At 32.7% G+C, this 27,336-nt stretch overlaps 2 protein-coding genes and 1 long non-coding RNA gene across 4 annotated transcripts; 2 read left to right on the top strand and 1 right to left on the bottom strand.

Moving 5' to 3' along the window:
• Positions 1 to 1,203: 1,203 nt before the first annotated feature.
• LOC18051271 (sericin-2) lies at positions 1,204 to 2,500 on the bottom strand. The gene is made up of 2 exons (XM_006448720.2): positions 2,039 to 2,500; positions 1,204 to 1,893 (listed from the first exon to the last, which is right to left on the bottom strand). The coding sequence occupies exons 1-2, from the start codon at positions 2,246 to 2,248 to the stop codon at positions 1,423 to 1,425; spliced, it is 681 nt and encodes a 226-aa protein (XP_006448783.1). The 5' UTR covers positions 2,249 to 2,500; the 3' UTR covers positions 1,204 to 1,422.
• Positions 2,501 to 8,090: 5,590 nt separating this feature from the next.
• On the top strand, positions 8,091 to 19,396 carry LOC18051269 (probable LRR receptor-like serine/threonine-protein kinase At1g56140). 2 transcript variants are annotated; one of them, XM_006448718.2, is made up of 24 exons: positions 8,094 to 8,501; positions 10,760 to 10,949; positions 11,069 to 11,140; positions 11,244 to 11,315; positions 11,429 to 11,500; positions 11,581 to 11,652; positions 11,773 to 11,844; positions 11,933 to 12,004; positions 12,121 to 12,192; positions 12,284 to 12,355; positions 12,452 to 12,523; positions 12,629 to 12,700; positions 12,805 to 12,870; positions 13,217 to 13,279; positions 13,506 to 13,550; positions 15,369 to 15,430; positions 15,916 to 16,295; positions 16,431 to 16,626; positions 16,730 to 16,891; positions 17,114 to 17,232; positions 17,416 to 17,626; positions 18,008 to 18,239; positions 18,375 to 18,525; positions 18,626 to 19,396. In XM_006448718.2, the coding sequence occupies exons 1-24, from the start codon at positions 8,372 to 8,374 to the stop codon at positions 19,034 to 19,036; spliced, it is 3,138 nt and encodes a 1,045-aa protein (XP_006448781.2). In that variant the 5' UTR covers positions 8,094 to 8,371; the 3' UTR covers positions 19,037 to 19,396. The 2 variants fall into 2 exon arrangements, with proteins under 2 accessions (XP_024046220.1, XP_006448781.2); XM_024190452.1 differs by lacking the exon at positions 17,416 to 17,626 and having other exon boundaries at positions 8,091 to 8,501; positions 18,008 to 18,237.
• A 1,745-nt stretch (positions 19,397 to 21,141) lies between these two features.
• LOC18051268 lies at positions 21,142 to 25,512 on the top strand. The gene is made up of 4 exons (XR_002907085.1): positions 21,142 to 21,369; positions 24,829 to 24,968; positions 25,128 to 25,199; positions 25,302 to 25,512. It is a non-coding gene; the product is annotated as an uncharacterized LOC18051268 (long non-coding RNA).
• The last annotated feature ends 1,824 nt before the right edge of the window (positions 25,513 to 27,336 follow it).

Below are 27,336 nucleotides of genomic sequence, written 5' to 3'. Positions count from 1 at the left end.
GAGAGCAACCCCCTCATCGGCTTTATTCTAATCAACGCAGGAGCATGAAATGGGGCAGCTCCCAATTAAATGCATTGCTTGCCATAATTGCCTTCCATTGCCAATTTCCTTCATTAAATATTCAAAAATATTAATTAGATACCCAATCTCGAACTCAAACTCATATCCGCCTCACGATTTTTTTATTAATTTGGTTTACTCAATTTATGAGCTTCTTCGTAAGTTGCATGACGCGTTACAGTTACAAAAAACGCCAATCTCGCCAAAACGACAGCCGCATTAAATGACCAGATGTCAAAGTCGCCGACACGTAGTACATAAATCTAAGGGGACATTAATGCTCCGAAAGCAGACGCTGCCACGTGGACGTGGGTAGCAGTGCAGTCAATTGTCCACAGTGGTGATGATGCGTTTTAATTGCCCGGATGTTGACGTGGCTCATTAATTGAGTCTTGATGTCATCTGGCTACATTGTAGGGAAAAGGAAATGAGAGAGAGACTTCGCGCTTCCGCAGTCCCTCACGGGATGTCGTATTTGCGCTGCAGCCGGTCACGGGATGTCGTATTAAATTTAAAATCCACTCCAGATTTTTCTCTCCCAGTTTCATTAAATATGGCCACTAACTTCTAAAATCTTAACAGTTTTTTTTTTTTTTTAATTTTTTTAAATTTCCACAATCCAGGTACGTATACTTTCAATCTAAACTTTAGATACAAATATTTTATATCACATACAACAATCTGTCAACATGAAACTCGAAAGTCTGCCCTGGAGGGGAAGGAAAAAAACAAAGACAAAGTTTATCGTCCCATTGAACTGAACAAATGACAGAATGAATTCGATGGGACTTTGAGCAAAATCTTGACAGTTCCAAACTTTCTATACAACACTAATCAGAACTAATCTTCTTTACTTATTAATCAAACTTCAAAAACTATCGAACAGTTTCTATTTAAGAACATCTATCGTTAGATAAAAATTTTATAATCTTTGGTGTAGAAAATAAAACACAAAATTCATAAATAGCCGATTTACGTCCTGACCTTCTGTCTGTGCTGCCACTATATCTAAAATATATTCATTATAACAAGATACTGCAAAAAACTAAAGATAAAAAGTAAACAGGTGCCTTAAAATGATATTTTACTAGTACTACAAACTGCTGAAATTTATCGCATGAAAACTTTAAAGACGGGGAATTAGAAAAATAACTACACGTATATTTAATATTAAACCTTAATTAAGTAATTACAATCATTTTTATCTATAAAATGTTTTATACCATGATCCCCCAACCCTAATAACAAAGTACAGAAAAACAAAAACCTATGATATGATTTCACTGTACAAAATGAAAAAGAAATGAAAAAAAAAGAAGTTACATGGAAGAATGAAGCAAAAGGAATTTGCTTTAAAATATATTAAAACGAAGCATTGAGATCAATTCTGGCCTTCTTAACAACTAAAGGAGAAGGAACAGTAGAATTGCAACGCGGGCACTTAGGGTTTGTCTTTAGGGTGATCACGTAAAGCAAGCAACCAGGGCAGGCAGCGGCAAACATAGCTGACGACGACGAAGGCGACTGCCGTTTCTTCTCCGTCTCTTTCTCTGCTCTTTGCAGGGCTGACTTGACCTTGTCTAGCGTACAAACACTTTGGTAATTATGGCTTGAAGACGATGATGAAGACTGAAGCTTTAGGTCTAAGCACGCTTCTTCGAAAAGATTCATTTGTGCTGCTGCTGATGATGAGGACGATGACGGCGGCGGGTAGTTTAAGTTAAGGGCTTCAAAATCAGCAGCTGGGCTTGTTTGTGTCTGATGATCCGACGATAATGATGAAGATAATGGCGAGTTGGGTGAGCTGCATCTCTCATGGCTTGCGTGTTCTGTCTGCAACATGATTGGACAATTCAAAAGCTTTGTACGAGGACAAAAAATGAACAGAACATATTTACATGAAGAATAGTGCAAAAAATTTAAAAAAAAAAAACCAATGGTACAGTTTATATTTATTGAATAATTTGTCTAAACCGACCTTTGAGTTGAGATCAGATTCTGTGTTATTTGATAATCCTCCAAGAAAGTCTTTAGTAATCAAAATTTCTGAAGTCATTTCTCTGCTCCAGAAACGGAAGGCAATAAAGAGGTGATATGATTTATAAAGAGGCTTTAAAAGGCGGAATGGGTGGCTATAAAGCCTTGCTGCTTCGACAAATAAATAAATAAATGAAGCTGATTGATTCATACGCCGACGCTCCTACATGGGACGCCATTAATTTGGGGTCCAAAATGACGAAATGGCCATCATTAAATCCCGTGAATTGCAGTGCAATTTTTGAGATAGGGGAGTGCAATTGACTTTTCAACGATAACGTACGTATATGTGAACTTAATGGCCTTGATGATGGTGCTTTAAATGACCTTTGATTTTACTCGTTAAGGATTAGCAAAGGAAGAAAATGTTGCTGAGCGAGCTCATTAATGGCCGCATTTAATGTTATTTCGTAATTGCTTGTTCATTTGTTCATAAATTCAAAGGGGCCAGCGCTCTTATTTATTAGTGGGGAAGCTTGTAATGAAACGTTTTTGTTTGTCACCTTCCACGTGTATTTTTTAGGCTCCATTTAGGGGGCCATGTTTCCCATCTATAAAGTGGCTTCGCTGTGCAACCACATAAACCGGTCGTGGATAGCGACGGTAAATATTCAATTATGAATGGATAATATCTATCTAAATATAAATTTATAATTATTTATAATAAATATATTTATATTTAATATTTAATATTAGATATAGATATAGATTTTATCTATATAACTATGGAGATCCATGAATATTTTATTTTTATTATATAAAAATAATAATATAAAATAGTTAAAATTTTAATATTAAATTTAGTTATTAAACTATTTATATATGTAATATATATACACACATATATATATAAAATAAAATGGCGATTCGGTGGTCGGTGGCGGCGGTCCGGTAATTTTCCGACGGCGGTCCGACGACTTTCCGGGAAAGCCGACGGTGGTCCGACGACACTCCGGCGGTGATCCAGGGAGGTCCGGTGGTGGTCCGTCGACCTTCTGGTGGTGTCCGACGGTGGTCCGGCGAGGTCCGGTGGTGTTCCAGCGATATTCCGACGATGTCCGGTGCTAGTCCGGCAAGGTCTGGCGACTTTCGGTGGATATCCATTTATAATATTAAATTAATAAAATAAAATAATAATTATTAATAATATTAAATAAGTTAAAAAATTAAAGGATAATTTTAAAATTTTTAATTTTTAATATAAGAGGAATTTAAAATTTTCACTAGTTAATATAATAATTTTACATTTGTTTGTTTATTATATTTTTTATTTTTAATTTTATAAAATTAAAATTTTTTAAACTTGTGTTGGGTTAAACGGATATCCATTGGGTAAAAATAATTATCCATATCCATCCATATCCATCTGGATATAATTTTAAAATATCCATTTCAAAATCTAAAAATTTTTGGATGGATATTATCCGATCCAATTGGATGGATATTGTGGATATCCATTATGGAGCGATCCAGTTGCCATCCATAGTCGTGGATTTTTGCTTAATTTCACTATTTTTTTTTATACGTGACTTATTCATTTATGCCTCCGTATTTATTAATTATTCTTTAAAGTTTTAGATTATATTTTGTAGATCAAATAAGTTCAATCTATCTATATCTATCTATCTATCTATATATTTATATAAAGTTGGGACTACAAGAGGTGATGTGTCATCACCATTTCTCATCTTTGTATATTCTCTATTATCTAATAAATAGAGAAATTTCTTTTAGATTTAATTTTTCATCTTCTCATAATTAATTTGATTGTTATTACACAATTAATATGTAACAATTCATCAAAAGACCCACTATCTTCTCTAATTGAAACCTTCTTGATTATAAATTAAGCAATAATTTATAAACATTTTTAATCACTCTTCTCCTTTACCTCACCTTAATTTATAAATAGCAATAAAAATATGATATCCCACGTAAATATAAACACAATATAAAAGAATACAAAATAACAATGGCTCTAAAATATATGTTTTTTTATTTTGGCCATCACTTGCCTGATCATGGCAAATATTGCAAATGCAATCAGCAGGAATGATCGCCTCAACAATAATATGAAACAAGACTACGATCTTGCAATAAGATTTGAAGCTAGCGGAGGCCTAACGAAGTGCTGGAACGCGTTAATGGAGCTGAAATCACACTGAAATGAGATTGTTATATTCTTCCTTAATAGCCAGGTTGATATTGGCCCTGACTGTTGCCGCGCCATTGATATCATCACCCATAATTGCTGGCCTGCAATACTCACCTCTCTTGGATTTACTACTGTGATGCATCTTTTGCTCCTTCTCCAGGTGGCCTCGCAATGATATATCAGCCTCAGATTTCCAAGGTTTTGGCTTAGACAAGGTGCATTTATGGCACTTCTATTTCTGTTGTGTTAATTTAACTAATACAATTTTAAATAATTAAAAAGTTTTTTTGATTTTAGTTTTACTTTATTTTTTTATTTTTTATTTGGAAGTTTTGCCTCTAAATCGAATAGAATAATTCGTTAAAAGTAGAATAAGAAAAAAAAGATAATATTAAATTTTTTTAAAAGCCGCGTGAATCACGGTTCTATTTCCTAGTTGACTAAATAAACAAGAGGCCAAAGAAATGTGTAATTCAAGCTTATAAAGGTTTAATCTTTGGGCTGTCCATGTGATTATATATGGGCTTCACTGTGGGCTGTTTAATAATGTATTACTGTGATTCATGCAGCTTCAACATTGATCATATCAAGAGCACTCCACTTTGGATTCCCCCTCCAAAACATTTTTTTTTTTAAATAAACCTCAGAAGAGGTATAATATATTAGATGAAAATAAAGGTACAAAGTCCATGTAGTAATGGTAAAGTCAATTAAAATCCTGTAAATATTCCATACATTAGTAAAAAATAATATGATTAAGAAAATCAGTAGGGCATTCTTAAGAACTATTAAGTAGAGATTTCTTAATTTTTTCATAGAGGAGAATAATACCATGTTAAATTAGAAAAATTAAATCTAATATCAGTTAGAATGTTTGCAATTTCATTACCATCTCTGCAAATATGGGAACAATAAAATCCTACAAACATTATCATGATTAGGCAATTAAACCATTTAGTATGGAGTACCAAGGAGGAGATAAGATATTGCTTTTTAAGCAAGAATAAACAGCCATCAAATCACATTCTAGCCACAACAAATGCCAACTCTTGTAGTATATAAATTCATAAGCTACAAAAAAATAGGTTTTATTCCCAATTGATATAGTAAAGCATCCCAAAAAAGTTCCATGAGAATCTCTATAAATAGCCTCACAAGAAGTTGGATCCTAATTTCCTTAATTTAGTGAGATCATCAGTATTAACTTTAACCCTAAAAAAAATCGAAGGATGCCATAAAATTGTAAAGATCTTTAGAAAAGTACAAAGATAACTGCTCAAACTAACTATGTTATAAATAGGAAAAGAGTCCGAAAGGGTTAGAAAGCTTGGGCATAACTTTCTCAAGTGAGAGACATAGTCTAAAATATTAATGCTTAGTATGAGCAATTGAAGGTCTAATATTTTCAAACTTCATCTTATTCCTGACCTTCCAAACATGGTACAAAATGAGGAGAGAAATCATCAACTACATATGTGAGATGTATGAGAAGGAAATTGTTTGCTTAAAATAAACTCTTGGAGATCCCAAACATTGCCAGGGGTGGGGAGCAATCGTTAAACAAAGATGACAGCCAATCCCAAAGTTCTTTAGCAAAATGGCAACAAACAAAAATATTATGGTTTGATAGTTTCCTCGCGCGCATGATTGCACAAAATTGGCAGCAGAAACAATGTACATACTTCTAAGAAGATGATTGTCTTAAGTAGAAAGTCTTCAATGAAAGAGTTTCCAAGCCGACATAGAAATCTAAAACTCTTCTGTATAGTTTGTTGCTTTATAAATAGTTGAAAACAACCATATGCATATGCTGCCTACTTAAGTTCCATGTTGCTCTTCAATGAAAAACCAATCAATGAGATTGCATGTTGGTCAAATTAATTACCACGATATCACACTAATTTAACATTTCATTCTTAATTTTTATCACGAATAAAAATCCCATGCATTTCTTAATTTGATTTTTTCAATCTCTCGGTTTCGGTCTTATGTAAGTAAATAAAAAAAAAAAAATCAAAATCAATATTACAATGCATCTGATCATAGAAGCCAAAACCACTAGTTCTTTTCGCGTGTGAACTTGATGGAATGAAGTATTAAATAAACATTATTAATTAATAAAAAATTAAATAAAAATAATTTATTAATTTTTTTTTAAAAAAAATTATAAAAGGCCTATAAGAAGTTAACAAAGTTTTATGTTAGGAAGACTGTCTTGATCAATACCTGACCACCATACGAGAACCACCAATCACCTGGTACCATAAGAAAGGACAGATTCACATTGTGCCTACAGTACAGTGGGCAACTGACCCCGGTAAGATTTTATTTTTCCTTTAGTTTTCTATATGTTTTTCTAATATTTTCATGAAATTACATAGTTACTTACATAATTATATTGCCCCCAATAAATAAATAATCAATATCTATTTCCATTAAGAAATTTTTTTTTTCTGTTATTATATTGGCCCCCTATAAGCTAATTTTCTAGATCTGCCCTGGCTATGCATGATGCAATTGTTACAGCGTTGAAATTACTGACAAGTATATTAATTATGATATTGTGACGTCACTTCTTGTTACGCGATTTGATGATTACATGATGGCAATAATGGAATTGTGCTCTAACCTAAGACTTTCTCATTTTCTCCAAGTAGTTAGTATACTTATATATATTTTAAAAGAAGTAGTTGATGTGTTATTAATCATCTAATTGACAAATTCTAATGGTTTGCCAACGAATATTTTACCGGTTAATGAATTTCGTGCCCGGAGGTGTACAGAGGATAAGGGAAATATCATGAGCTTGATAAAGTTCAATGTGTTTATATATCTATTGCAAATTGCAGAGTGGAATGTGATTTGTAAGAACACGTGAAAGAAAAGAGAATTCGGAAAATGGAATAAATAATCAATAAGAAAGAGGTCGATTCCGGAAAAATCAACAGATAAGTAACTAATAATAATAATAATAATGCCACTTCGGCCTTGGCCGAAGTGGTGGGATTGTGAGGGCAGCGGTTCTAGCCCCCACAAAAGCATTGTGGGGGCTAAATGTTTTTTATATCCTTCTCCCTTGCGAAATGTAAGTGGAGTATGGACATCCTCTCCTGTGAGGGGTTATTTGTATTGGGCATGTACTTCATAGAATTCATTGTAATAATGTAAGTCCCAATCATGTATATCTGATTGTAAATATCAGTGTAATATCTCTGCTACAATAAGCAGTTGTTGTAAATATCTGTGTAATACAATAAGCAGTTGTTGTAAATATCTATGTAATGCAGTAATCTGATGATTAATCAGTCTCAAAATAATAATAATAATAATAATAATAAGGGAATAGCTTTAGTTCAACAACCCGTTAATGTAATAGTCGAGGTGGTGCCAGCTTCATTGTAAGTATTTTTGTTTAGCTTTTAAGAATTTTGTATTAAGTGTACATAAGTACTTGGCATTTATATTTTTCTTCAGTATTCTATCTAACTTTTATCTACCACGAATCGCATCCGTACACAATGTTATGTTGAGTTTGTGTCAATAAACGTGCAGTTGATAACAATTATTAAGTGAACGTACCCCACCCTCATGGGTGGCGAATGAGACATGAAGATTAGGACGCAATGTACATACATGAGAGTTGAATTTGGCCAATTTCTGCTGCACTCTAGTCTTTTCTTTACAGGGATAGCAAAACACCAATTGTTTTTTTTTTGAAAAAAAAGAAAGATGCCCTCCAATTGGCATTTATATATATGGGTATTGCCAATATGTACATGAAAGGATTTGTCAAGTTGCCAACTTTTATCTTTTATATATGATAGGTTACATATAATTATTGTACCTCTTGTGTCTACCGTTCACCTTTTCTTTCTGTATTTTTTTTTTTTTAAAAAACACCTCTTGCCACAGCTTTAAAATGCTTTTATTTTTTTTGAACGACTTAATAAAATGCCCGATTGGAGAAAAAAAGAAAAAAAAAAAACAAATGTTGACCGACTCTGGCTAGCTTCTCCTTCTATATATTCTTGAACTTCAACAAAACCATGAGAGTGTAGATTCAATTATTAGCGTTAAATTCTGTTTTTTCTGGGTTTGTAAATCGTGACGAGAAAGAAGATGAATTTTGGAGTGGGATCAGTGAAGCTGCTGCTTTCTTTGTTACTACTACTATTTGCTCATCTCTTCCTGCTAATTGGTTTATCCGACGCTCAAAATAACACCACCACTACGACCGACCCTGCTGAAGGTATATGTATTCAGTTGATTTCTTCCCATTAATTAATTCTCTTGCTTAGCTAGCTAGCCACCGCCCTGCCGTTTTCTTTTCTTTCTCTTTCTTTATTTTGACATGAAAATTCATTATGTGTATTTGTAGCAGCAGCATGATTCTTTTAGAAAACAATTAACTACATGTTCACAGTGAGTTGCTGAATGTTAGAAACTTAACTTAGCCAGCAACTAAAATATATATAAAGTTTTAGGTTTTGATTGGGATCGAAACTGAATAATTGTAGCTGTATTTAAACGTTTAGTAAACACTAATTATTATAATTTAAAAATTAAGTACATTTGTATGATAAAAAATCTATCATATCTTTAATAATTTTATCAAAATTATTATTTAAAAATTATATTTATTATGTATTATAAATTTTTATTTAATAATTTTTTTTACAGCAACCATAATTTATGAAATCATGATGTTAGATGATAATTAAACTGTTAGTGGAGTAATATAGAGTGAACGCTAATTAAGGAAGAAGACATTAATTAATTGACAAATATTCATTACTGTACAGTTAGGGATGTCAGGTCTATGACTTTTTGTTTTAATAAAAATACATATCTGGACAAGTTGTGTGATGATAATGATCGAAGTGACCTTAATTTCATCAACAAAGACTTCATAATGCATTCATTTTTAAAGCTCTTTTTTTTTTTTTACATAAAAAATAATCCAATTTAAAATATATTATGTGCTCGTACTTTGCTGGTTATCACGTGTGAAAAAATATATTTTTCTTCCTCACTATTGTTATCATCATCTTAACCAATGACGTGGGAACATAAATTCCAGGGATAAGATTATTTGAGGTGGCACACGCGTCGCGTGCTCAGATGTCAGAGATTTTTATTTTTGAATTTGGAATGAAGACATGTCAAAGTTCAAATCAGTGATGTCATTATCATCGCTGTCTATATAGAAGATTTTTTAACATTAAACGCCAACTTTTGAATGATGGTATACTCTGACTTCAACCATAGTGAGGCCTAATTTTATATTATGGTTGGACAGTTCAATTTTAAAAGCTATAGTAATATTTTATAAATATTAATTATTATAATTTAAAAATTATATTTATTACACGACTTTTATTTTATCGTTATATTTTTTACAATAATCATAGTTTAAAATGTATAATACCTTAATATCAAATAAGGCCTAATTAGTTACAAATATTCATTCTAATATCATCAATATAATGCAAGGATAGAGCAATTAAATATTCATTCCAATATCATCAATATAATGCAAGAATAGTGGAATTAAGAACTAAATTGAAGTTTTGTTGAGTATTGAATCAATAGTTAAAATTATTTCAGATTTTTACTCTTTTTTTTTTTACTACTCTTACCTAATAACAATTGATTCAATATTGAGCAAAAACTTACTTTAGCATATAATCCTTGCATAAAGATATGTGATTCATTTTGGTCAAACGAGAGATACGATTCTTTGGCTTAGACTAAAATGTTATGTTTGTATAATTCTTTAAAAAAAGAAAGAAAAAGTGGACTTTTTTTAACGTCAAAAAAGTCAAAGTTTGTGCAATTTCATTTTTCTTTTTCTAAATCAGATATTTCACATTATTGTCTGCTTTAGACTTCAAACAAATGTGGCTACAGGATAGAGATGGGAATTACTCTTAGATATAGGCCCTTTGCTACTTAACTTCAATGATTTCTTCATCTAATGGGGTCACTTTTTTTTTCCTCAAAATAATAATTATAATGATTGAAATTTTTATGATTGTGATATATCATAGACATATACTAAAACCAAGGATTATTTTCACTGGCTGGTTGCAAGCCCCTATCAGTCAAGCATGTACCTCCTCGTTGATAAATGAGTTATAGTGATTCAATGTGATAATAAGAAAGAGTGATTCTTTTTCTTTAAAAAAAACCAACTATGCGAAAACTTAAATAATTTAGAGGCAGGTCTGAGTTTTGGCATTCTTTGCAAGAAACTCATAATTTAATTCCTATCAAATATGTTAATTAAGTGTATCATTCTGCATCGTACACGAGGGAATTCAAAATCTTCAAATTTAATATTCGTCCTACATATTCACTGTTTAATTCGTAATGAAAAAAACGGATTTAGATTTTATATATCATCATATCCAGAGTGTATTAATCTTCATTAATGATTTTATGAAATTAAATGATATCATTTGGTAACAAAGCTACTATGTATGCACGCATGTGTTTGATGAGCAGTGAGGGCATTGAACTCAATACTGCAGCAATGGGATGCACCGGCGGTGCCATTATGGAACATAAGTGGAGAGCCATGCAGTGGATCTGCACTCAATGCAACTGATTCTGAATTTGAGAGCCCAAACAACAATCCTGCCATCGTTTGTGACTGTACCTTTGACAATGGTGCTACTTGCCACATTACTAAACTGTAATGCTCTCTTAATATCTCTCTGCGCTTGTTAATTACTATTAATTTCTAAAATGGTTGATGCAGCTGCAATCTAATGGTTTGGTTTGTTTTATTTTATTTTATTTTATTTTTTACAGGAGAGTATATGCACTAAACAAAAAAGGGGTGATTCCTGAAGAACTAGTAACTTTGCAATACCTGACATTTCTGTATGGTTTTTTCACTCAGATATTTTATCTGTCATTCAGATTGTATGTATAAATCAAGTTTACGTAATCATCACGATTTACAACTTCTCTTTGAATTTTGTAGGAAAATTGATCAAAATTTCTTCACTGGCCCCTTGCCTTCGTTTATTGGAAATTTGTCTCGATTGATGCTTCTGTGAGTATTGAAATTGGCTTCTTCTAATATTCTCTGATTTGATTTTTGGATTAGGCTGCAAATTCTTTATTCTTTGTGTGTTGTCTAATGCAGTGCTATATTTTTGTGTACAGGTCAGTTGCCCACAATGTATTCTCGGGGCCTGTCCCCAGGGAGCTGGGAAACCTTAAGGAATTAACTGTTCTGTAAGATGGCATTTCTTTTTTAACAATTTTGTCTTCTTCTTCTTTTAAATCAGTGTATAATTTTTAATTTCAAATTGCAGTTCTTTTGGCAACAACAATTTCTCAGGAACACTCCCTCCAGAAATTGGCAACTTAGCCAAACTTGAGCAACTGTAGGTTCTAAATTTCTCTCTTTCTTTTTACATATTTGATCATTATCATTTTTTTTTTCAAGTATAGCAAAGCCGCTGGCTTATGAAACTTCAGTAATTTTCAATTGATAAATTCAACAGTTACCTAAACAGTTGGGGAGCCGGTGGTGAAATTCCCTCTACATTTGCTAAACTTCGTAATATGCAAACTCTGTAAGCAAAGTTTTTTACATATGCCATTTTGTTTCTCCTCCTGTATAAAGATTATGCTGCCTAAATTGATTAATTTGTTAAATTTCAGGTGGGCATCAGACGCTCCTTTTACAGGCAAAATACCCGACTTCATTGGCAACTGGACTAAGCTCAAGTCCCTGTATGCTTCGAAAAACTCCTTGACTATATAAATTCTCTGTGTTCTGTGTAGGGCATTAAAGATTTTGCTTGGCTTCTGATAGCTTTCCTAATATGTTTGTCAAAATGTTGCTGTAGGAGATTTCAAGGGAATTCTTTTCAAGGTCCTATTCCGTCCAGTTTGTCTAAGTTGGCTTCGTTAGAATCCTTGTGAGTAAATCTTTTTCTGACAGTCTCTTGGTCTCTCATTCTCTCTCTGGAAGAATGAATCATATCCGTGATGTTTGAATTGATTCTGTAGACGAATCAGCGATATATATAATGTGAGTTCATCTCTTGATTTCGTTATGAGTTTGAAGAACTTAACTGACTTGTAAGTATACTTCCTCCATATTTAATCGTGTTTAGCAGCCTTTTCATTTTGACACTGATTAGTGATCAGTTGGTTTTTGATTCCTCTGCTCCATAGGTCCCTGAGAAATGCTCTGATCACTGGTACCATTCCATCTGGAATTGGAGAGCTTCAAAACTTACAGACATTGTAAGTCGATATTGAGAAATAAATTATAGAGTGCCACTTTCTTTCTTCTTTTTTTTTTCATTTTGATAAATATTTTTCCTCAAAATTTTCATCTATATTCTGCAGGGACTTGAGTTTCAACAACTTAACAGGCCAAATCCCAAGAACTTTGTTCAACATCGGTTCTCTTAATTACTTGTAAATTCTTTGATGCTTTCCTCCATCAATTCGAGATTTTTACTTTCGGACTTCGGTCATTGTTTCGTTATTGCTGATGCTCTTTACACTGCTTCAATGGCCAGGTTTCTTGGAAACAATAGTTTGTCAGGAACACTTCCTACTCAAAAAAGTGAAAACCTTCAAATTATGTAAGCCTTGGTTCAGCTTTCTGATTTACTGAAAGAAAACTTCTAGAAAATCATCCATATGCTTGTTCCTCAATGTGCCCTTATATCCACACATAAACACTGATTTTCTCTTCAGTACTTGCAATTCAAACAATGAGAATATACGTTGCACGTTTCAATTTGAAAGTGTTTTAGATTTAGGCCAGTGATTATCATCTTTCATGCATGCATCAGTTGTGACTTTCGGCTTCTTTCTCTGGCAACCAATCAATAAACTGAGCCAGATTTTTCCCTCGTATTACATATATATACATTGGTTCATATGTTCGAACTCGTTTACTGGTGCTTAACAAAATGTTTCCTGCAGAGATTTATCTTATAATCATCTATCAGGACCTTTTCCATCGTGGGTGACTTCAAATTTACAAATGTATGTCTCTTAAACTATGATAATGCTCTGTTCATCTTCATTTTCTAGAGTTGCCTGTATTGGACCTTAGACCTTGTCAAGCTCATTGCCATACAAAATCAATGGTCCTAGTTTTTTTACCTTTATTATTTTACTGTAACAGTTGTATGAGAATTTCATGAAGTCTCTTGCCCTTGCATCTCTGTCCAATGCTTTGACAATTAACGGTTTGCATTGACCTGCACAGGAATCTGGTAGCGAACAACTTCACATTTGACAGATCAAACATCAGGTGAGTTTTGGTCCTTTAGTTTTCTTTTAATCATGTTAACAGGTCTTAGGAAATATGTCTTCTTATTTAGTAATATTTTATTTAAGAGGATTTCTACTTAATAAATAACTAATTTTTCTTTTCGGAATAATTTATTCAATGAGAAATACAACTAGTATAAGTCATAAGGAAATTAATACTTCTCTTACAATAAATAATCATTATATATAAGGAAGTTGGGTTCACTTATTTGTACAACATAATAATAAGTTCTCTACCAATAGATATTTTCTAATGTGAAAGAAATAGTAAGTCTATTGAGAGACTAGATGTTAGTAGGATTTTGGGTGTAAGAAAATATAGTAGAGTGATTGTAATAATTTTCTACACAATAGATTTTTCACTCATTGTCCTTGGCGGCGACTGTGGTTTTTCTCTAATATAAGAGTTTTCTACGTAAATACTTCTATTATGCCATTAATTTTATTCTCCTTCTATTTTTCTGTTTATTATTTGTTTAATATTTTTGCTTGCAAGATCTTGGGTGGGATTAAAATTTCTTAATAAGTGGTATCAGATCCAAAGTTGTGACTCAGAGCAAATATATCAATAATAACGTTTTCAAAACTTGTGAAGGGAGAAATGGAAAAGTTTGATGGAAGAATCAATTTTGGCTTGTGGAAAATTCAAGTCAATGATATATTAATTCGGTTACACAAAAAAAAAAAAAAACAAAGATGATGTAAGCCCTGTTCCTATTAGTGGAAACCTATGGAAGTGCATACATAGGTTTGGCAAATAACTCTAAATTAGTAGATGAAAAAACTGATAATTTCAGCTAGTTGTATGTCTCTTTTCTTCATAAGAGACTGATTTACCCTTTTTAGTGTGTCATGGAAGAGGATGTGTTACTGCTAGTAGGTCCACAAGATTTGTACATAAGGCAATGGTTTGGCATTTATGCAAGGTTTGTGGTGGAATTTTTATGTTGATGGTTGGGACTCTCAAGGAAGCCAAATATAAGAGTGATTATTTTTAGCAAGGCAATCAACATGTGCCGAATATGGGTGCTCTAGATAAGATGGAGTACAAAGATTCTCGAGATAAATAATTATAGCTGCTGAACAGAGGATAAGATTTTACCCATGATGGAGTGAATTTCATAAGCCCTATGTGAGTATGGTTTTGGTGGAGCAAAGAAGGTAGTGACTACATGGTTGTGTAGATACACGTGGATCATGTTTTGTCGCATAATTGAAAACTCACTAAGATGAAAATTGTTAGGAAATATATCTCTTTTTTCAATGAGGATTTTTAAATCTTAAACTAGGATATTTTCTAAGGTTTTCTTATTTAGTAGTTTTCTTATTCAAGAGAACTTTTATTTAAGGAATAAGTAATTTTTTTTTTTTTGCAACTTAACTTATTCAATGAGGAATATAACTAGTATAAGAAAAAAAAATACTTCTCCTACAAAAATTAATCACTGTATATATGGAGGTTGGGTTCACTTATTTGCATAATACAATAATCAGTTCTCTATAAGTAAACAGTTTATACTGTGAGAGACACAGTAGGTCTATTAAAAGATTAGTGTTATTGGCATTTTAGGTGTGAGAAAAAATACTAACGTGATTGCAATAATTTTTCATATAATGAATTTTTCTCCCGTATAAACTGTTATGTTGTGTGATTGATTTTATTCTCTATCTATTTTCCTACTTAATATTTATTTGAAATCTTTAGTTACAAAATCTTGGGTGAGATTACGAAATCTTGGGTGAGATAAAATTCCCTAAGAACAGTTAATGTGAACTAATTGTTCTCTGTGCTTGTCAGTGTCTTTCCAGGATTGCACTGCCTTCAAAGGAACTTCCCGTGCAATAGAAATGCTCCGCGATGTAAGCTGCCTTCTCTCTGATGTCAGCAATATTATATTTTCATAAGTTATTGTAGTTCCACATTTAGAAGAAAGAATGCTTGTTTAACTATACTTCTGTGTTATGCTTCTAAGTTATGTAAGGAATATGCTAGTGAATTGCTGGGTAAAAATCTTTAATAAGATCAAGAAGTAGTGCAGAAGCTTTAAATTTGACTTGAAGTAGCCGTGTTCCAAGTGAGGAAAACTGTACCACTGGCAGTCGAAATTTTAGAGTTGCTACATTATAAATTTGGTGTCTTAAGCCATCTTAGCTTTAAAAAGCTTTGATGTGATAAAGTGAGTTTGCATGTAATGAGAATTGAAAAAGATTTGTAAAGTGCTGGATGTGTAATGATAAGGAACATTGACCTGAATGGTTTCTCATTACCCAGATATTGACCTTTATGCATTTGATGTCGGACTTCAGTCTGAAAATAGCGAGCGCTTTTGTCTTTGCATTTGCAGATGCAAACTTCTCAATCAAATGTGGTGGTAAACAAATGAGAGCTGATAACATAGTGTACGAGGCTGATAACTCCTCTCTTTCCGCATCGTCCTATGTTGTGACCAATACAGAAAAATGGGCAGTGAGTAACGTGGGTTTCTTTTATGAAAGAGAAAATCCAGCGTATGTGCTAAATACTCTAGGACAAGTGACTGGCACCAGGACCCCAGAGCTTTATCAGACGTCAAGGATATCCCCCGGATCACTTAGGTACTATGGCCTGGGTCTTGAGAATGGACCTTATAATGTAAGCTTGTTATTTGCAGAAACAAATATTCTTGATCGAAGCACAGAAAGGTGGGAGAGTCTTGCAAGGCGTGTTTTTGATATCTACATTCAGGTAAACATATGCCCTGAACCAAAAATTTGGAGCTGGAGATCATGCGATTCCAAAATTACAACTCCTCTTTTTTTTTTTTCAATTTTTAAGTACATTGAGAAATAATAATTCTATCTCCAATTATCGATCTTCTAGGGAACTCTCCGGTGGAAGGATTTTGACATATCAAAGGAGGCGGGAGGGCCTAACAGAGCTATTATAAAAAATTTCAATGCCACTGTGTCAGAAAACCATCTTGAAATTCACCTATTTTGGGCTGGTAAAGGGACCTGCTGCGTACCTAAACAAGGTGATTATGGACCAGCAATTTCAGCTCTCAGTGTCGTTTCAGGTAAAGCATATGATTCCTGTGAATCTTCATTTAAGATGGAATCTAATAAATAAAATGGCTTATATGCATCTTTGCTCCTAATAACTGAGTTTTTACTGCTCAGCTTTCAAACCATCTGTAAGTGGATTACCCCCAAGTACTGCGGGGAATAAGAACCACACAGGGTTGATTGTTGGTATTGCAGTTCCTCTTGGAATTTTGGGCTTGATAGTGATATCTATAGTGTTCTACATGCGGAGAAAAAAAGACAACGATGATGAGGAAGGTAAGAAGAGTCCATTGACAATTTAACAATATGTAATAGTAGTTGTAGCAAGCTTGTTCATGAAACTCAATGAATTTGTAATTTCATATTGGTAAATGTTCTGCTTAATTAATCTTTTGTCATATAAATCCTTCATTATTTTGTGATCTTGATATCCGCAAACAGTCATGGTATCCCATCCTATGCTCTTGTCCTTAATTTTTGTCTTGGTTGAGCCTGCAGTGCTAGTTGGGATAGACTCTAAACCAAACACTTTCAGCTATGCTGAGTTGAGATCTGCAACACAAGACTTTGACCCTTCAAACAAGCTTGGAGAGGGAGGATATGGACCTGTGTACAAGGTAACTATATAAATTAAGATTACAGCCAATTGATAGTTTTCTTGCATGTTGGCTTTGCCATGTAGTACTTTGTAATCAGTGATCATAGCCTGACATTGCAACTAGAAAACTCAGTTGATGCTTTCCAATTTTCACTAGGATATAGTGGATATTTTTCAAATTGCTAAATGTTGTACTTAACAGGGTACTCTATCTGATGGGAGAGTAATAGCTGTGAAGCAACTTTCAATAGCATCTCACCAAGGGAAGAATCAATTTGTAAATGAGATTGCTACCATATCTGCAGTGCAACATCGCAATCTTGTGAGATTGTATGGATGCTGCATTGAAGGAGCCAGGCGCCTCCTTGTTTATGAGTATCTTGAAAACAAAAGCCTCGATCAAGTATTGTTCGGTATGATTATCAATTCATTCTTACTCTATGATAATCAATTCATTCTTACTACTAATAAGTAGTAGAAAATAGCGCAAACGCCGTGTTTTAACTTGGTTGCTGAGGCAAAGAATTCAAAGAAGAAAGTGCTGAGTCACTGACTTTTGGAAATAGCATGATCTATTTTGTAATCTTAAATCCAGAATATATTGTTTAGACAATGTCCATAACTGCAAATTAGCCACAATCACTATCCTAAAGCTGACTGACAATGTCCAAGTGAGACCTCATGCAGATAAATGAATTGTCAATTTGTCCTTCTTTAAAATGATCAAAATCACTTTCAGATTGTATAATCTTAACTCCATAAATTTCTAACCACTGCAGCCAACATTTCTGCAGGAGACAATGAATTGCATCTGGATTGGCCTACCAGGTTCAGCATATGCTTGGGAACAGCAAGAGGGCTGGCTTATCTTCACGAAGAATCCAGGCCTAGGATTGTACATCGAGATGTCAAAGCAAGTAATATTTTACTTGATGCAGAGCTCTGCCCCAAGATATCGGATTTTGGATTGGCAAAGCTGTATGATGACAAGAAAACCCACATCAGCACAAGAGTTGCAGGGACCGTGTAATCTCCTTTAACATTTCTTCTTACCATTCTTCCAAAAATGATAATTACATAGTACATAATACAGGCCTTATCTTCCAATTTTTGGATACAATGGAGTTTGGAGATTTTGATCAGTAACTATTGATCTTGTAGTGGATATTTGGCACCGGAGTATGCAATGCGCGGACACTTGACAGAGAAGGCCGATGTTTTCAGTTTTGGCGTTGTTGCGTTGGAGATCATAAGTGGAAGAGCAAACTCTGACAACAGTTTGGATATGGAAAAGATTTATCTTCTCGAATGGGTGAAGAAAATAATCTTGAACTCTATTCTGCATTCTTCTGGTTAAAGAAACTTAATTTTTTAAATCTTTATCTGAATTATTGTCTATATGATGTTTCTAGGCTTGGAATCTCCATGAAAATAATCAAAGTTTGGGGCTTGTAGATCCTACATTAACAGAGTTTAACGACAAGGAAGCCCTTCGAGTGATAGGAGTAGCTCTCTTGTGCACTCAAGCATCACCAATGATGAGGCCACCGATGTCACGCGTTGTGGCCATGCTTGCTGGGGATGTAGAAGTTGGCACGGTTATTTCAAAGCCAAGTTATTTGACAGATTGGGATTTTAAAGATATAACAGCAAGCTTTTTGAACGAAGACACGCCAACGCCTTCATCACCTATTAAAAGAAGTAACAGCAAGGAGAAAAGCGAAATAGAAAATCCAGTTGATGATCATAGTGAAGGAACTGGTGCATTAGTCTCCCCAGTAAATGTCACACAGCTTGCTGATATCATAGCAGAAGGGAGGTGAGAAATATTTTTGTCGCTCGCTGCTGTGATCTTACTATTGTCTAGTTTCTGAAACAAAGACAGTCTAGTGCTGGTGGAGGAATCATCTGCTTCTTATCGTGCCTTCAATTTCTCTTGCGGGGCTATTTCTAGCAATTACAGTCGATGCATATGTATAGCGCAAATAACTGTTATATGACTAGGAGTGCAAAGTTTTCGTAGTTCGAACAGCAACAAAACTTCTCATTTTGGGAAGGCATCAATGTATCTAAATAATATGAAAATGTCCTCAAATTTTTTTTTTTTAAAAAAAGAATTTGCAACATATGTATTTGTAGATGGTGAATCACCCTTCAATAAGTCGTATTGACTTCATTTTTCAGTTAAAAGCTAATGTAGATGGAAAATCTGCCGGCTGATTACAGGGGATCTTGACACGTTGTTGAAGAGTAGGGCCTTTTTTTTTAAATTTTAATCATCAAAATACGGTACCTTTATATTTATAGGATGAATAGATCATTTCAATAATTTTTAGCTTGTTTTTTGTTCTGAAATTTTCTTTTTAGACGGGCAGATTCGTATTTGCAAGAAAGCAACCTTGTAGTTTTCTTATTATCATCATCAGCATCCAAAGCTCCTTCATTTGAATGAAATCCAGTGCATCATTCATATTATTATTAGTGTGTTTACTTTTAGATTGAAATATCAAAATTTGGAATGAAAATAATGAATAGTGTTTATTTAATAAATAAAAGTAAAAACTAGAATGAAATATATTACCCATTTAAATTTAAAATTTTATAATTTTATTTTTGTCCTCGATTAAAATATTATTATATTCTTATTATTCTTACTCTCGTAATTTGTTAATAATAATAATAATAATAATATTATTATTATTATTATTATTCAAAAGTAGTTGACATGTTATTATCATGTAATTGACAATTTGAAGGGTTTACCAACGAATATTTTGCCGATTATGATTTCATGCATAGAGATTTACAGAGGATGAGGCAGTATCATGAGCTTGATAAAGTTCAACGTGTTTATAAAATGTAGTGCAAGTTGTGTTTGAGTAGCTCATTACTCAGAACTTTCAGATAAGAAGAAAAACAAGCTCATGCTTACACAGAGCAATACTGCCAGGTCAGCACAAGTTGTTAAGAAGAATGCCAACTCAGCTTTCAGCTCAGCACTAGTTTGTTGGATTGTTGTTAACATACAATGTTTATGTAACGAATTGTGATTAGCTCAGTTGTTGTTAAGCATGTATAAATGCATCACTGTAATGATTGATTAGTCAATGAAAGTTTTGGAATTCATTGGAAACATTTTCTCTGAGATTTTCTCTCAAGCCAAACAAACTTTCTTCATTTCTTTCAAGTTGCAAAGTGGCATGTAATTTGTAAGAACACGTGAAAGCAAGGAAAATTCGGAAAGCGGAATCAATGAGAAAGAGGTCACAGATAAATAAATAATAATAATTAATAAGGGAATAGCTTCAGTTTTACAACCCGCTATTATAAAAGGCGAGGTGGTGCCTCATTGTAAGTATTTTTGTTTAGCTTTTAAGAATTTTATAATACGCGCACATTATCATTCATTTGTGTGTGTGTGTGCATACAATATATGGACTCATTATTTTAACTTTTATCTGCCACGAATCCCATCCGTATACTTTTTAAAACGAAAACTAAATTGAATAGGTGATTCTCCTATCTTATCTGCATATAAGATACATTCTCATGAACAATGCATGAGTCTCACACATGTACTGTTCATGTGAGGGAGATGTATCTTACATGCATGTAAGATAGGGATTGCCTGAATAAGTTGGTACAATTTTATGTTGAGTTTGCGTCAGCAAAAGTGCAGTGGATAATAATAATCAGGTGAGGGTGGGGAAAGAGACACTAAGATTTCATCATATTGGTGAGGATGCAATGTATTATATTTTTTTATTATGCACATATGAGAGTTGAATTTGGTCAATTCTGATACATTTTTATTTTATTTTATTTTTTATTTTGTTTTTGAACGACTTTTCTTTGATAGATGGAACGACTTAAAATGCTTGCACGACTGGAGAAAAAGACAAATATTGACCGACTCTGGCCAGCTTCTTCTTCTTCTACATATGCTTTAACTTTAACAAAACTATAGATTCAAAAATTAGCATTAAATTCTCCTTATTCTGGGTTTGTAAATTGTAACGAGAAATGAAGATGAATTTTGGAGTGGGATCGTTGAAGCTGCTGCTTTCTTCCTCACTACTATTCGCTCATCTCTTCCTGCTAATTTGTTTATCCAACGCTCAAAATAACACCACTGCTACGACCGACCCTGCTGAAGGTATATATATCCATTTTCTTTAACTCATTTAATTTCTCCTCGTTAATTAATTCTCTTGCTAGCCAGATCACGTAACTATTGGTTAATACGTGATCTAGCCAAATATATATATATTTGCACAATAACTATTGGTTCATTGTTTAGCAAAAAACATAAATTAAAACTGAATTCTTAACCAGGATATAAATATATGTGTTTCATTTTGCCCAATTAGAGATGTTATTCTTTTAACTTCGACTAAAATTTTATATTTATATAAGTCTGAGTCCTAAAATTCCTTAAAAAAAATCGTGGACTTTTTCTGTTTCCAAAAAGTGAAAGTAGTTGTGCAATTTCAATTTTTTTTCCTAAATCATATATTTCACATTATTATCTCTTTAGACTTCAAACAAACGAGGTTACATATATAAAGGCCTTTAACTATTTAACTTTAATGATTTCTTCACCTAATGGGATCACTTTTTATCAAAATTGTTAATTGTGTGTATAATTTAACATCGTAGACGAGGGAATTCAAAATCTTCGAATTTAAAATTCGTTCTACATATTCACTATTTAATTAATAATTAAAAAAAGACATTGATTTTATATATAATCATATCTAAAGTGCATTAACTCTAATAAGTGTACATATATAATCTTTCTCTAATGTGAGGGCCCTCATTTTTTCATGCCAATACATTGTTAAACCGTGGGATTTAATAGAGTCAATGATGACATGCTTAGGTTGGCAAAATATGGGCTTGTGTTAGACTTTTCCAAATCTAGGGTCAAGCCCATATTATAGATAACAAGCCTAGATACTTCAAAAATCTGTCCAAGTTTGGACAGGCAAGCCCTAAGCCAAGCTTGGGCTTGTTCCATTAAATATAAAATAAATTTTTAATAAAGTAAAAAATATTTAAATTAAAAATAATTATCCAGTATATAATAGAATAATAGTGTAATACACAAAATATTATTAACACAATATAATAAATCACAAATACTAATATGAAAAAAATATTAATTTAATATTTTGAGTTTTTATTTAAATTTAATTTTTTTATAAATTAAAAAGCTAGGCCCTTATCTACGTCCATTATGTGTCGGCTTTGTATTTTTAAGCCCATACTCAGGCTCAACTCATGTCGACCGAGCTTCAGGCCCGTGTTTTTGCCAACCTTAAACACGCTATTAAATCGCACGGTTTAACAACGTGTCCATATTAAAAAAAAAAAGCACCCAAACCTGAGAATGATTACATATATATACCTAATAATTCTCAAGTGTAGGCGCCCTCATATTTTTTTTTTAATGCAGACACATTTTTAAACTATACGACTTAAGAGAGTGAAAAATCCTAACTCTCTTAAACAATATGGTTTAAAAGTATGTCCGCATGAAAAAAATGATGACACCCACACTAGAGGTCGACTACATGAGTGTGTGTGTGTGTGTGTGTGACACGACCCCACTGGACCCATCTGTCGGTCTAATCCAAATCACGTGAAAATATATAATAACATCTATGCTTTATCTGAAAACATATTCGAAACTTGCACACTTCACATCTCACTATATATGCATATATCTTAAATATATACATATGAGCATAAACATGCTTAAAATGCGAGTCATGTAGCACTGCACGTCGTGGCCCAACCTCAACTAATTGGAAAATAAATTATATGAAATCCTACAGAAACCTAGAAGAAATTGGATAAATAAGAAAATAGTGAACTGAACATAATACATAAGCAAACATGAAATCATACATGAGAAAACTACACTAAATAATACTCAGGGAAAATAATTGTCATACTCATTAGGATTATCATCGCGTGAGTAGAGCGGGGAAGAACCTCTCAATATCCAGTGGAATTTAACTAAATCACATAGGCAAAGTACTCTAACTCTCAATATACATACGCAAAGCACTTAACGAGAAGAGTACGCATATGGTGCTTGGCAATCACGTCTAGTGACTCAGTCAATCATATAATGAGCATACATATAATCATGACATGATATTAAATCATAGGATAAAAGCTCGTTTAGTCCCTACATTATGAGGTTAGTGCCTGTTTAGTTTCTATATTTTTAAAAATACCTCAAAAGATCCATGTTGTTAAACTATTGACACCCTTGTCGTTATTTTTTTTTTAGTTTGCTTTTATAATATTACCCTCTTATAATAATTTTTTAGACATTAATAAAAAAAATTAAATTACCAATTTTACCCAAACAAATAAAATGAAAACAAAAAGAATTAATATTAGTTTTTGTGAAATACTCCGTTGAGGAGTTAATATATTAATTTTTTTATTAATGTCCAAGAATTGGTAATTTAATATTTTTTACATAATATTAATTTTTTTTGGACATACATGAGCTTCCACAAAAATTAATAGATATTCTTTTTGTGTTTATTTCACTTTTTGGGTTAAATTGTTAAGTTAATTTTTTTTATTAATGTCCAAAAAAAGAAACATTATTGTAAGAGAGTAATATTATAAAAGCAAGTGAAAAGGAAAAAAAAAATAACCGCAAGGGTGTCAATAGTTTAACGAGAGGGATGTTTTGAGGTATTTTTAAAAATATAGGGACTAAACGAGCTTTTGCTCCTAAATCATAAATAGTTCACATAATACAAAATAGTAATAATAAGAATATGCTCACAAATCCTGACTCAATTATTGTTTTGTTTTGTGGGGCTTCTGTTAATTCATAGGAACTTGAATTTCTTTTGAACACAAGATTCAAAAATTATAGAAATTTTCTAATCTAGAATTTTAAAGTGCAAGAAAATTCGGGAAAGCTTTAAAACTCTGCGGTTTTAAAGTGTTAATTTCATAATACTTTAAAACCATGCGTTTTTGAAGATTTCCCGAACTTTTTCCACATTTTAAAATTCTTGACTAAAAAACTATTATAAAAAATTAACTGTTAGAAATGATATAAAAACTCACACGTATGCTAAAAATGATAATATAACTGTTCATACTTTCTAAATCCATTACCCACTAATTCTCGAAATATAAATCTAAGTGTTGAATTCCATGTCCCCGTAACATTCCCTTAATAGCTTCCATTATTACTTGATTTTCTTTCCCTTTTGCTTTTATTTTCTCCTTTCTATTTTATCTATTCTTTTCTTTTCTTTTCTTTCTTTCTCTCGTTTTCTTTCAATTTCTTCTATCTTCCAATTGTTTTTTTCTGTTCGATTTATGAAAATGGTGAGAGCTGCTTCAATTCTTCACTTTATATGTCCACACCGTCTATAAGCATGCATGACAAGCACGCAGGTGAAGCATGCGTGTGCTCTAATTAAAGCAAACAGCTTGCTGTTGCTTTTGAAAATCAGCCGCGTTTGGCTTACAAGCATGCAGGTGCATCACAATATATTAATGAATTTATGGAATTAAATGATATCATTTGGTAACAAAACTAGCATGCATGCATGTGTTTGATGAGCAGTGAGGGCATTGAACTCAATACTGCAACAATGGGAACCACTGGCGGTGCGATTATGGAACATAAGTGGAAACCCATGCAGTGGATCTGCACTCAATGCAACTGATTCTGAATTTGAGAGCCGAAATAACAATCCTGCTATTGTATGTGACTGTACCTTTGACAATGGTGCTACTTGCCACATTTCTAAACTGCAATGCTCTCTTAATTTATCTCTACACTTGTTAATTAATATTAATTCCTAAAATGGCTGATGCAGTTGCAATCTCATGGTTTGGTTTGTTTGATTTTTTTTGTTGCAGGAGAGTATATGCACTAAACAAAAAAGGGGTGATTCCTGAAGAACTAGTAACTTTGCAATATCTGACATTTCTGTATGAATTTTTCACTCAGATATTTTTCGATCATTCAGTTTGGATGTATAAATCAAATTTACGTGATCATCATGATTAACAATTTCTCTTTGAATTTTGTAGGAAAATTGATCAAAATTTCTTCACTGGCCCCTTGCCTTCATTTATTGGAAAAGTTTCTCGATTGGAGCTTCTGTATGTATTGAAATTGGCTTTATGGAGTATCAAGGAGGAGATAAGATATTGCTTTTTAGGAAAGAATAAACAGCCATGGAATCAAATTCTAGCCACAATAAATGACAACCCTTGTGCTATATATATTCAGAAGCTACAAAAAAAAAAAAAGAGGTTTCATTCCCTATTGATATAGCAAAGCAACCGAAAAAAATTTCATGAGAATCTCTATAAATAACCCCACAAGAAGTTGGATCATAATTTCCTTAATGTAGCAAGACTATCAGTATTAACTTTAACCCTAAAAAAATCGAACGATGCCATAAAATTGTAAAGATCTTTAGAAAAGTGAAAAGATAACTGTTCAAACTAAGTATGTTATAAATAGGAAAAAAGTGAGAAAGGCTTAGAAAGCTTGAGCATAACTTTCTCAAGTGAGAGATATAGCCTAAAATATTGATGTTTAATATGAGTAATTGAAGGTCTAATATTTTCAAACTTCAGCTTATTCCTAACCTTCCAAATATGGTACAAAATCACAAGAGAAATCATCAACCACACATGCGAGATGTATGAGAAGGAAATAGTTTGCTTAAAATAAACTCTTGAAGATCGCAAACATTGCCAGGGGTGGGGAGCAATCGTTAAACAACAGCCAATCCCAAAGTTCTTTAGCAAAATGGCAACTAACAAAAAGCTGGTTGATAGTTTCCTCGCTCGCATAGTTGCACAAAATTGGCAGCAGAAACAATGTACATTCCTCTAAGAAGATGATTGTCTTAAGTAGAAAGTCTTCAATGAAAGAGTTTCCAAGCCGAGATAGAAATCTAAAACTCTTCTGTATCGTTTGTTGCTTTATAAATAGTTGAAAACAACCATATGCTTATGCTGCCTACTTAAGTTCCATGTTGCTCTTCAATGAAAAACCAATCAATGAGATTGCATGTTGGTCAAATTAATTACCACGATATCACACTAATTTAACATTTCATTCTTAATTTTTATCACGAATAAAAATCCCATGCATTTCTTAATTTGATTTTTTCAATCTCTCGGTTTCGGTCTTATGTAAGTAAATAAATAAAAAATCAAAATCAATATTACAATGCATGTGATCATAGAAGCCAAAACCACTAGTTCTTCTTTTCAATTCGCTTGCGAACTTGATGGAATGAATAATAAAACATTATTAATAAAAAACCAAATAAAAATAATTTTTAATTTTTTTAAAAAAATATTATAATAGGCATATAAGAAGTGAAGAAAGTTTTATGTTAGGAGGACTGTATTGATCAGTATACGACCGCAATACCAGAACCACCAATCACCTAGTGCCATACGCTGGGACAGATTCACATTGTGCCTACAGTACAGTGGGCAACTGACCCGGTGAGCTTTTATTTTTCCTTAGTTTTCTATATGTTTTCTAATATTTTCATGAAATTACATAGTTACTTACATAATTATATTGCCCCCAATGAACACATAATCAATATCTATTTTCATTAAGAAATTTTATTCTGTTATTATGTTGGCCCCCTATAAGCTAATTTTCTGGATCTGCCCTGGCTATGCATGATACAATTGTTACAGCGTTGAAATTACTGACAAGTATATTAATTATGATATTGTGACATCACTTCTTGTTACGTGATTTGATGATTACATGATGGCACAATGAAATCGTACTCTAACCTAAGACTTTCTCATTTTGTCCAAGTAGTTGGTATACTTATATACATTTTAAAAGAAGTAGTTGATGTGTTATTAATCATCTAATTGACAATTCTAAGGGTTTGCCAACTAATATTTTACCGGTTTATGATTTCATGCATAGAGATATACAGAGGATGAGCCAATGTCATGAGCTTGAAAAAGTTCAATGTGTTCATATATCTATTGCAAATTAAGTGCAAAGTGGAATGTGAGTTGTGAGAACACGTGAAAGAAAAGAGAATTCAGAAAAGGGAATAAATAATCAATA

The sequence above is a fragment of the Citrus clementina genome, unplaced genomic scaffold (genome assembly GCF_000493195.1).
Source record: "Citrus clementina cultivar Clemenules unplaced genomic scaffold, Citrus_clementina_v1.0 scaffold_2, whole genome shotgun sequence".
In the NCBI taxonomy this organism is placed as follows: Eukaryota; Viridiplantae; Streptophyta; class Magnoliopsida; order Sapindales; family Rutaceae; genus Citrus; species Citrus x clementina.
This window is presented reverse-complemented; position numbering and strand designations above follow the sequence as displayed.

What these genes read in the sequence shown, in the direction of transcription:
- LOC18051271 (XM_006448720.2), bottom strand. Translation starts at nt 2,248, where the DNA reads ATGAATCAATCAGCTTCATTTATTTATTTATTTGTCGAAGCAGCAAGG. An exon ending in AATCTGATCTCAACTCAAAG is followed by an intron (nt 1,894 to 2,038) that starts GTCGGTTTAGAC and finishes ATCATGTTGCAG; the next exon opens with ACAGAACACGCAAGCCATGA.
- LOC18051269 (XM_006448718.2), top strand. Translation starts at nt 8,372, where the DNA reads ATGAATTTTGGAGTGGGATCAGTGAAGCTGCTGCTTTCTTTGTTACTA. An exon ending in TGGACTAAGCTCAAGTCCCT is followed by an intron (nt 12,005 to 12,120) that starts GTATGCTTCGAA and finishes ATGTTGCTGTAG; the next exon opens with GAGATTTCAAGGGAATTCTT. An exon ending in AGCTCTCAGTGTCGTTTCAG is followed by an intron (nt 16,627 to 16,729) that starts GTAAAGCATATG and finishes TTTACTGCTCAG; the next exon opens with CTTTCAAACCATCTGTAAGT.